The sequence below is a fragment of the Galeopterus variegatus genome, unplaced genomic scaffold (assembly GCF_000696425.1).
Source record: "Galeopterus variegatus unplaced genomic scaffold, G_variegatus-3.0.2 Scaffold12458, whole genome shotgun sequence".
NCBI classification, from domain to species: domain Eukaryota; kingdom Metazoa; phylum Chordata; class Mammalia; order Dermoptera; family Cynocephalidae; genus Galeopterus; species Galeopterus variegatus.
The window spans coordinates 27,146-37,152 of NW_007738569.1; the positions used below are offsets into that span (position 1 = coordinate 27,146).

The 10,007-nt window shown below is 52.0% G+C and overlaps 2 protein-coding genes across 2 annotated transcripts in view; one reads left to right on the forward strand and one right to left on the reverse strand.

Moving 5' to 3' along the window:
• LOC103581153 (ral guanine nucleotide dissociation stimulator-like) overlaps positions 1 to 474 on the forward strand; it is a 5,825-nt gene extending 5,351 nt beyond the window's left edge. Inside the window, exon 5 of the mRNA XM_008563052.1 lies at positions 279 to 474. Coding sequence (XP_008561274.1) covers positions 279 to 474 — 196 coding nt within the window. The remainder of the gene's footprint in view (positions 1 to 278) is intronic.
• Positions 475 to 974: 500 nt separating this feature from the next.
• Positions 975 to 4,085, reverse strand: LOC103581155 (odorant-binding protein 2b-like). Its single transcript, XM_008563053.1, has 5 exons — positions 3,996 to 4,085; positions 3,429 to 3,613; positions 3,118 to 3,188; positions 2,593 to 2,703; positions 975 to 1,171 (listed from the first exon to the last, which is right to left on the reverse strand). The coding sequence occupies exons 1-5, from the start codon at positions 4,083 to 4,085 to the stop codon at positions 975 to 977; spliced, it is 654 nt and encodes a 217-aa protein (XP_008561275.1).
• Between the last annotated feature and the right edge of the window lie 5,922 nt (positions 4,086 to 10,007).

A 10,007-nucleotide genomic window follows, 5' to 3' on the forward strand; every position in this document is an offset into this window, starting at 1 on the left:
TGGGGCTTCCCCCCAGGAGGAAAGGAGGAGAGAGCTGGGGCGGGTCCCGGGCACCCAGGGGAGCACAGGGGAGGCTGGGGGCACAGAGCTGGCCTTTGTGACAATCCATCCCCACAGTCCCGTCCAAGCCAGGCTTGCCCACCCCCGTCCTGTATTGGGGGCCGTGGACAGGAGGTTTGGGGAGCGGCCGGCTCACACCTGGGCCTCGCCCTCAGCCCTCCGGGTCCAGCGGCACGTGGGCCCGGGTGGCCTCTGACTCTGTGCCCGCCCAACCCCAGCACCGTCTGCTCCTTCCTGGGCTGCTGGCTGGACCTCTACCCGGAGGATCTCTGCCAGCCTTCGGACCTCAGCTGCCTAAACCAGGTGATGGCCTACGTGCTGCTGAACGTGCCCCACTCAGCCCTGGCACTCCGCGTCCCCCTCCTCCTGACCCGGCTGGAGGACCCAGAGCCCAGCCAGGCAGAGCCACGCTGACCCCACGCCCGCCCCGGTCCCCGCGCTGGTGGCCTCCACCATCCTTTCCTGTTGCCCATTGTTGTTTGTATTTGTACCAGGAACTTGGTTTTTAATAAAATTTAACTTTTCAGTTACTGAAACTTCCACAGTTCAGAGACAATGATGTGCATTCTTGGTGCTGTGCAACCACCACCCCATCTACTGCAGAATGGAGCCCCCAAGCAGAGCAAGGGTGTCCTCGGGAGAGGACCCACACCAGGTCTCCCTGGAGGAATTGAGAGAAGCCCCTGGTTTACAGGGAGCAGGTGCATGTGGAGCCCGTGGAGGAATCCGGGAATGTTGCCCTGGATGGGGCAGCAGGAGCTGGTGGACCCTGACACTGAGCTGCCCTGATGGGCCTCCAGGACAACCCGCATCCCTACAGGCCTGTCGGACGCCATGCTCCTTGGGATCTGGCCCCTGAGGGCTCCAACATCTCCCTAACTTCCCCTGTGGCTCCATCTCCCCACTGAGTCTCATCAGACCTCCAGGGAGCCAACACCAAGGTCCCCTTTACAGACAGGCCGAGTCCAGGGCTGCTGCTGAAGCTCTTTATTTGGAGTCAGGCGGGGCGGGGGGAGCAGGGGCTGCTGCTGTGGCAGAGGCTGGTCCAGGCGGGGGTGGGGCTCTGTGTCCTGCAGCAGGGCGGGCTCCGGAGGTGCAGCCACGGTGGCTGCTGTGATGGGAAGACGAGCAGGGGTCAGTGGGGCCATGTTGGGAGCACTGGGCAGGGGCAGGGGCTGTCACGGGAGCCACATGCGGTCACTGCTGGGCCAGGAAGCTCGAGAGCAACCCCGGCCCCTCCATTGAGCAGGCAGGCTGCTGGGCATCCTCGGTGGGTGTGCGGGCCAGGGGATTGGAGCGATGGAGACCAGGTGTAGAGTTGACATGGGAGGGAGCCCACCACGAGGCCTGGGCTGTGAAAGATCCCAGAGGACTTCCCTGGCAGGAAGGGTGTGGGACGCACGTAAAGGAAAGGAATCTCCACCTGTCCCAGGAGTCACACTCAGGTCAGATTCCTGAGGTGACAGCCAGGCAGGGTCTCTCCTGCCTGTGTGGGATGGGAGGGGGACAGATCAGACAGACACTTGAACTCCATGAACACAGCATTTTCCAACGTCCTCCCAAAGAGTCACTTACCCTAATATCCCCGGGGAATGCAGCTTTCTGTAGGGACAAAAACCCGGGGGTGAGAGGATGCCCTGGTCACCAGCCCAGACCCCATCACTGCCCACAGCTCAGACCCTCGACAACCAAGACCCAAGGCAGAGCCTTGGCAGCCCTGTGACACATCACTGTGATGCCATTTCCCCCACAGAGGATGCCATTTCACCCATCTGCGTGAGTGTGAAAATGTCCCCCAGGAGTCTCCTGTGCTGTATGAATTTCTTAAATTCTTCCAGGGCCTCTGTGTTCACGTCGGGACTCCTACGTGTGGGTGAGTTGGGCAGGTGAGCCAAGTGGGGGACGGCTGCATGGCTCTGCAGGGAGCCGATGCCCTGAGGAGACGGCCACCACCCTCCATGGGGGGCTTCACTGTGGGGTGGCCGAGGGCATGAGGGGAAGCCACAGAGTGGACGCAGAGCTCTGAGGTGGGGACAGGGGACAGAGGAGATGGCTGATGCCCAGCTAAGAGGGCCCCGGAAGGAGAGCAGTGGGGACACCCCAAACCCCTGAGAAAACTCGGGGGACCCAGGAGGCTCTGGAAGCTGCCCTTCTGTGTCATGCCCCTGACCTGGAATGACCTCATGTCCCAAAGGCACTGGCTGCCCTGGCCCCCTGGAGGGTCCCTGCCCCACGGAGGCCACTGTCAGGATGCTCCGCCTGACACCCAAGACCCCAGGAAGCAGCACTCGGCAGCTGTGAACCCCCTCGTGAGTGGTCAGGTCACTGAGGGTCATGTCTGGCCCTGTCCCGGAAAGGCCTTGCCCCGTCCGCCTGGTTCCCACTTGGGGAGCTCGGGTTGGCCACCGGGCAGCACAGGGGACCAAGCACAGGAAGGCCAGTGCAGGGGGCTTTCTATGACCCCTGAGCATGTGTCTGATGCTGGAAACAGAGACATGGGGGTGGGAGACGCAGGTCTCCAGGGCCCCTCACCCATGAGCTTCCCAATGCGGAGCGGTTTTCCGTGGTGGTGGAATTCGCAGTACCAGATGTCATGGTCCTTGACTGGCAGCTCCTGTAGATACATGAGCTTCTTGCCCCCATCTGTGGACGACAGAGAAAATATACCTTTAGTGTCTTCCTTTTGGAGAAAGCACCGGACACCTCATTAAGGAGCACTCTGGAATATTTTGGCGGTCCCCAGGCAGCCAGCCAGCCTGAGCCCCGGCCTTGCCGTGCCCCTTGGCCATGGACCCCAACACTGGGGGAGGAGCCCCCTCCCAGGAAGGTGCCCACCCAGGCTACAGAGTCACCAGAGGCCAGAGCTTGGTCATCCAGCTCAGCTTCCCTGATCCTCAACCCGTCACACCTGGTGTCTCAGGTCAGGGCCACAAGACCCTGGGAGGGAGAGGTCAGCCCCTCCTGGGAGGTGGATGAGGCAGGGACCCTCAAGCAGAAAGACTGTGCAGGAGACACCCTGCCCTGCAGGTGGGCTGGGGACAGTCGCCCGGGACTCACAGGTGCTGTATTTGCCCGGCTCCTCGGTTTTCTGCATCAGTACTTTCTTCTGATGACACTGACCCGCCTTCCTGGAAAACAGGAGTCATGTGGCAGCAACTCTGAGACACACCTGAGCCAGTCTCAGCTCACCTGGCACATTGGCCCTGGCCCCGTGAGCCCGATAATGTCCCCCCCAGCTGAGCTCTAGGATGCCACCTGGGAACGATTTTGCACTAAGTCAGGGGGGCCTTTTACACTAACCCCCAAAACTTAGATGGGGGAGGGGGAGGTAAGGGGGCCTGAGGGGCTGGTGGGGGGGTGACACTCACATGATGGTGAATGTGGTCTCCAAGTCCCCACCTTCCAGGGCTGTCACTGTCACGGGGGACACCTTGCTGGGCCTCTTCCCCTCCGGCAGTTCCCTGTCAGTCACTATGGCCTTCACGTACCAGGTCCCTGTGACGTGGAACAGGCCGAGGCATGCGTCCTCCTCAGGCGCAGCCCAGACTCTCCTCTATGTCCCCTGCACATGGGCTGCAGCCATAACCACACGCCCCAGGGCCCGGCTGCAGCCCCCAAAGACAGTGTTCCAGCTCATCCGCACCTCTGTGCTCAGTTAGAGCAAGCCCAGGGCCCTCACTCCAGAGGGCCCTGCCCTGCAAGGCCTTCGGGTTCTGGGTGTCAGTGCAGTAGGACCCCTGAGCCAAACCTGCTGCGCTGCTCCAGCCCTGTGCCCCCGGAGGTGCCGTGTCTGCTGGCAGAATAACAGAATCCCCTGTCTGTCCTCTGACTACTCCACACCAGGAGCGCAGGGTCGGAACCCCAACCTTAAATGGTGTCTCCTAAAACAGGCCCCACGGCCTTTCTCCTACACCCACCCGCCGGCCCAGCCTCACATCCTGCTCCTCCGAGGTGAAGGACAGGGGGTCCTGGGCCTGCAGGGCAGCGACCAGACCCAGCACAACGGTCAGGAACAGGGTCTCCATCTCCAGGGCTCTGTGGTCACCCCTGCCGGCTGGTCACCTGAGGCGTCTGGACTAGGCTGGGCCGGCTTCTCACACGATGCCCCTTATAGCCCCTTGGCTGGCGGCCGTGAGCACTTGGCACAGACCGCGGCCCGCCCCCATCAGTGGTGGCCAACTCTGCATCTGGGAAGTTTGAATGTCAGTGTCATTGGGATCTGATGAGTAACAATTAAGTGTCACCCAGAGAATAAAAGATGCATAATGTTGCCCGGTGTTGACACCACCTCAGGTGTGCACTCACAGGTGAGCCGTCCACAGGGGACTTACTGGAGCGGGTGTGTGGGGGCACCGCGGGGCACTTTAAGGTACAGAAGGTGGCCTCCTGCCCACTCGGTTCTATGCCCCATGCTTGGGGTAGGCTCACTAGAGCACTTGTCACTCCGGGGTCGCCTTGTTCATTCATTCCTACACGTGCTCACGGCCCATCTCTGGTGCTGGAATTTAAGTTCCCGAAAGTAGAGGCTTCATTCCTGTGGTTCACTCAATTCTCATGCCTGTGCGGAGAGATCCAGCCACTTGACGGTGGTCATTTTATATTTGTCCCCTAAATAAATAAAGCAGATTACTTAATCTCTGCCAGCCTCAGAGGATTCTTCTCCCACAAGGGGACCTATGCCTTCCAATACTGGAGATCATCGTGAAGACCTGTGAAGACAATGCAGGGAGCCCCCAGCTTCCCTGACTTGAACCAGGCTCCGTCAATGCTGGCTTCCTCCCCACCTTCCCACTAGGGTTGGCATTCAGGGACCAGATGGCACATCACCTGCCATGAATACACACCCGTGCATCTCCATAAATTTAATTCCTCTAGAATGAAAGCCTTGAATTCCCCAGGGTTTCATCTCCCTCATCAGCTTTGATGGCCCACGTTCCCCCAAGACAGGTCTCATGTCTTCTACCCTCTAGGTAAATGGGCACATGAGGCACACAGGCCACGTGATGGCCTGTGTTCAGATCATGGATGAGCTCCTCTCGGCACTCAGCTCTGTTGGGTGCATGCACAGCCACCTCCTGAGCAAGCACCTTGCCTTCCACCACCTGCCCCTGCAGTGCCTGGGCCTGCATCATCTGCCCTGAGAACCAGGGCTGACCCAGGCACTGTAGGCAGGTGCTGGGGCTGCAGAATGGTGTCCTTGTGCCTCTCTCTCCCAAGATTGGGTGCCCCAGGTACTCACTAAATAACCATTAAAAGCACTCTCTCATAAACCCTGGGGGCTGTCCTGAAGGTGCTGGCATGATCGAGTGCTGGACTCTGTGTGGGAGGTACTGCTGAGCAGAAAGGCTGCCCTCCCTGGATGGTTCAGGGCAGGGCCTGTGCTCTTTTAGGACCAGAGATCACTGATCAGGCTGGAGCATTCACATCACTGGGAATATTATCTTTCCCCTGTTCTGGTTGACTGGACCCCAGTCACATGGTATTTCACTTGTTATTTGTGAATCACTGCCTTAAGCACTTTACAGGTTGGCATATGGAATTCACCCCTTGCAAAAGACAGTGGAACAGCACAGGCAGACGACTGAGGGAACTGGGCTGCCAACCATAGGTCCTGTTGTCAGTGTAATTGGTCATATCCAGGTGCCTCCCATGGCCCATCCATCTTACCCACCCATAGCTGACCTCTAAGGAGTCTCCAGCTGTGTTCTTTTACATACTGGTTGGGTTGAACTGGTGCAGACACCATAAATAGATGGTAGAACTGGAGGTCAGGGTCAGCAGAGGGTAGATGCCATCAGGAGACAGTAGGGCAGAAGGCTGGGGTCAGCACTGGTAGGGGAGAGATATCCTGCCTCATTGCTCTGTGTTCTGAGGCACTTCTCTGAATGGCTGTGTTCCTTTCTGATGGTGGTCCCTGTTGGGCTGTCCCCACTCCACAGCATGAGCTCTCACCACTTCTGGTGACATTGCTTACTTCCCTTGCCCTTGAATGTCAAGGTGGTCACAGCTTTTCAGTCCTGCTAATTCCTAGGTGCCTCACTGAAGGGGATAGTGCCTGGGCTCTACTAAACATTTGGGTATAGAAGGTTTTGATGGACCCACCAAAGAAGTACCCAGATAGAAGTCATGCTGGCTGGGATTGAGGTGCATTAAGAAAGGGTGGGGAAGCTGGATTAAGATGAATATCAGTGAAGGCTGCAAGACCCACTGGACAATGGGGACTGTAGGTTGTGTTACTAACCATCTGTTTTAATTATTTTAGAGAGCATGGCTGGCCACCCTTTTGAAGGGACTCAATTTAAAGCATGAGCAGGTCAGTGCAGTGCAAGGGGTGGACTCTGGTTGAAGCTGTTGATCACCAACCCTCTCAACCCACCTGTGGCTGTCATAGACACTTCCTGGCCCAGTGACAGATTCACTGCTTCCCACCTCAACTGCCTGTATTCTCTTTTATGTGTTTCCCCTGTCATGCACTGGTGAAAGACAGATGTGCAGGTGAATCACCCTACCCAGTTAAGATGGATAGCTATTGATGGGATAATGGCCTGGGCTCTTCCTTCACGGTAGGAAAATCCAATATAGTTTCCCCATTTCTCAGAAGTTCCTCAGGAGAACTGAGTTCCAGTTGCCCACGATAATAACTTTCTTGTTAACATACATTTTATTGGATTTCCTACCTTCCCAGTCTCACTTGATCTCAGACTTCTGGCTGCCAGAAGTGTGAGAGAATGAATTTCTATGCTTTAAGCCACCCATTTGTGATACGATGTTACCGCAGCCCTAGAAAAATAATACCAGAAAAATAATACTAACATATTAATTCTTATATCAAACGTAAATGGCCTAATATACCAATTAGAAGACAGCGACTAGCAGAATGGATCGTAACTGATGATACAACTGTATCCTGTCTATGAGAAGCTTACTTCAAATATAACAATAGAGGCAAGTTGATGTGTATGCACCAAACAACAGAGCTGAAAATATGTGAAGCAAAACTCATAGAACTAAAAGAAGAAAGAGACAAGTCCATACTTACTGTTGCAGACTTCATCACCCCTCTCTCAACAGTTGACAAAACAAGTAGCCAAAAATCCACCAGGCACCTCCAACTACTCAACCGTGCCATCGACTCACATATTCAAATTGACATTTCTGAAATGCTTTATGCAACAACAGCACTGCACACGTTCTTTTCAAGTACCCACAAAATATAAACCAAGATGGAGTATATCCTGGATCATAAAGTGAACCTCAACAAATGCAAAGAAATTTAAATCACTTAGAGTGTGTTCTCTGACCACAGTGAATTGAACTAGAAATCAATACCAGAAAGACAATGGGAAATGGTTCTCCAGGTGCTTAGAAACTAAACAACACACTTCTAAACAATCCATGCGTCAAAAAGGAAGTTTCAAGGCAGATTTAAAAACACACTGAACTGAGAATGAAAATACACGACATATTAAAATCTGTGGGACACAGCTAAATCAGTACTGAGAGGAACATTTACAGCACTAAATGCATACATTAGAAAAGAAGAAACATCTAAAATCAAACATCTAAGCTCAAACTTCATGAACCTAGTATATGACAAGAGTTAAGACAGGAACAGAAATTGATGAAATTGAAACAGAAAGATAATGAAAAAAAGGACTGGTTTTTACAAAACAGTCATAAAATTGAGACACTTCTTGAAAGGCTGACAAACAAAAAAAAAAGAAGGCACAAATTACCAGCATCTGGAGTAAAAACACAGACTGTAACTACCCACCTTGTGGACATCAAAGAGTAATAAGGGAATACTATGAACAGAACTACACGCATAAATTTGACAAAATAGATGAAATAAACCAATTTCTAAAAGAAAAAAAAAACACAAACCCAATATAAAATAAACAACTTTAATAGCCCTATGCCTACCAAGAATGTCAGAATTTCAATTTTAAAAATTTCCAAAAAGAGTTTTCCATGTCCACATGGTTTCACTGGAAAATTCTATTATGTGTTTAAAGAAGAAATAACACCAGCTCTCCATAATCTCTTATAGAAAACAGAAGAGAAGGAAACACTTTCCAACCAAAGCAAGACAGACAACACATGGAAAACAGCTGCAGAACACCATCCCTCATAAATGCAGACACAAAAGTCCTTGACAAAATATTAGCAAATAGTAACATATACAAAGAATTATGCACCATGACCAGAAGGAACTTATTTCAGGGATTAAAAAAATGGTTCAACATTCAAAAACCAGCCATATTAACAGGTTAAAAAGAAAAATTACATGATCATATCAATCAATGCAGAAAACGCATTTGACAAAATTCAACACCCTTTCAGAATAACAGCTCTTAGAAAACAATGAATAGAGGGGAACTTCCTTTACTTAATAAAGAGAACCTACAAAAAAAAAAATAATAAAATAAAATCCGCAGCAGCTCACATTATTTCTAATGGTGAAAGACTGATTCTCTCTAACGTTATAGACAAGGCGAGGATATCCACTCCCAGCACTTGTAAAGATGGTGCAGAAACTTTTAGCCAGTGAAATAGAGTTTTATAAAAGGTAATAAAATACTTACAGATTGGAAAGAAAGAAATAAAACCGTATCTATTTGCAGATGACGTGATTGCCTATGTAGAAAATTCCAAAGAATCAAGAAACACAACAAAACAAAACAAAACTCCTAGAACCAATAAGTGAGTTCATCAAGGTCACAGGATGCAAGATAAATATATAAAAATCAATTGTGAGGCTACACATGGAGAGACATGCTGGATTCATGGATTAGAAGACTCAACATAATAAAGATGCCATTTGTGTCAAATGAAATAAAGATTTAACATAATTCCTTTCAAAATTACAGACAGAATTTTTGTAGATACAGACAAGATTATTCTAAAATCGATACAGCAAGGCAATGGAACTAGAATAGATACAACAATTTTTAAGAAGAAACATAAAGTGGGAGGAATCAGCCTCCCCAGTCTCAAGACTTACTGTATCGCTGCAGTAACCCAGGTTGTGTGATATCGGCAAATGCACAGATCCATAGAGCAATGGAACGGACAGAACAGAGAACTGGAAACAGACCTGCACAAATTTACCCAACTGGTTTTCACAAAGAAGCAGCAGAAATTCAATGAAGGAAGGAAAACCTTTGCAACAAATGGTGCTGGAGCAACTGGACACCCACAGACCAAAAAAAAAAAAAAAAAAAAACTAAGTCTCACATTTTATTCAACAATTAACACAAAATGGACCATAGGCTTCAAAAGAAAATCTTTGAGATAAAGAGCTAAGTCTGGAGTTTTTACTTTTGAGACCAAATATATGATTCATAAAAGGAAAAGGTGATAAACATGAACGTCATCAGAATTAAAACCTTTTTCTGTGAGGGACCTTGAGACCAATGGCACGAGTAGGGGGCGCCCGGGGCGCTCACCCACACTGAACTCTGTGGACCCCCACGGAGGGCCTCCTGCTGAGATTCTATAGCTCCAGATGGATTCCCAGTGAACCTCGCAGGCGTCCCAGCCCCTGCCCACCTGCCCCTGGAGGGGAGAGAGGCCTCCTGCGTGCCTGGCCAGCCTGCACTTCCCGCCTGCTGGCCTCTGCCCTGACCGTGGGCCAGCTCTGGCCCTGGTGACCCAGCAAAGCTCTCCAGCATCCCTTGGGCTGCAGCCACACCTTCTCGCATGAGGTCTGAACGCAGCCTTGNAGCCACCAAGGCCCCCCTCCAGCTCGGGATGTGTGCTCCGTGGCCTGTTCTGTGGCAGTGGAGCTGGGTGCAGCAGGCGTCTCTCCTGGCCCTGGCACACAGTTCAGCTTTGCTAGTGGAGGCTGGGGACAGCCTCCCTCCCTGGTTCCAGGTGTTTGAGTTTTTTTTCTTTCTCCTACTGTGCGGCTGGCAGAGGCACAAGTTGGGGCACCCGGGGTGCTC

Excerpts from the sequence above, each read along its gene's own strand:
- LOC103581155 (XM_008563053.1), bottom strand. The coding sequence starts at position 4,085 with ATGGAGACCCTGTTCCTGACCGTTGTGCTGGGTCTGGTCGCTGCCCTG. Across the intron at positions 3,614-3,995 it reads TCACCTCGGAGGAGCAGGAT|AGGAGAGTCTGGGCTGCGCC; the intron begins GTGAGGCTGGGC and ends CAGGGGACATAG. Across the intron at positions 1,172-2,592 it reads CCGCATTGGGAAGCTCATGG|CAGCCACCGTGGCTGCACCT; the intron begins GTGAGGGGCCCT and ends TTCCCATCACAG.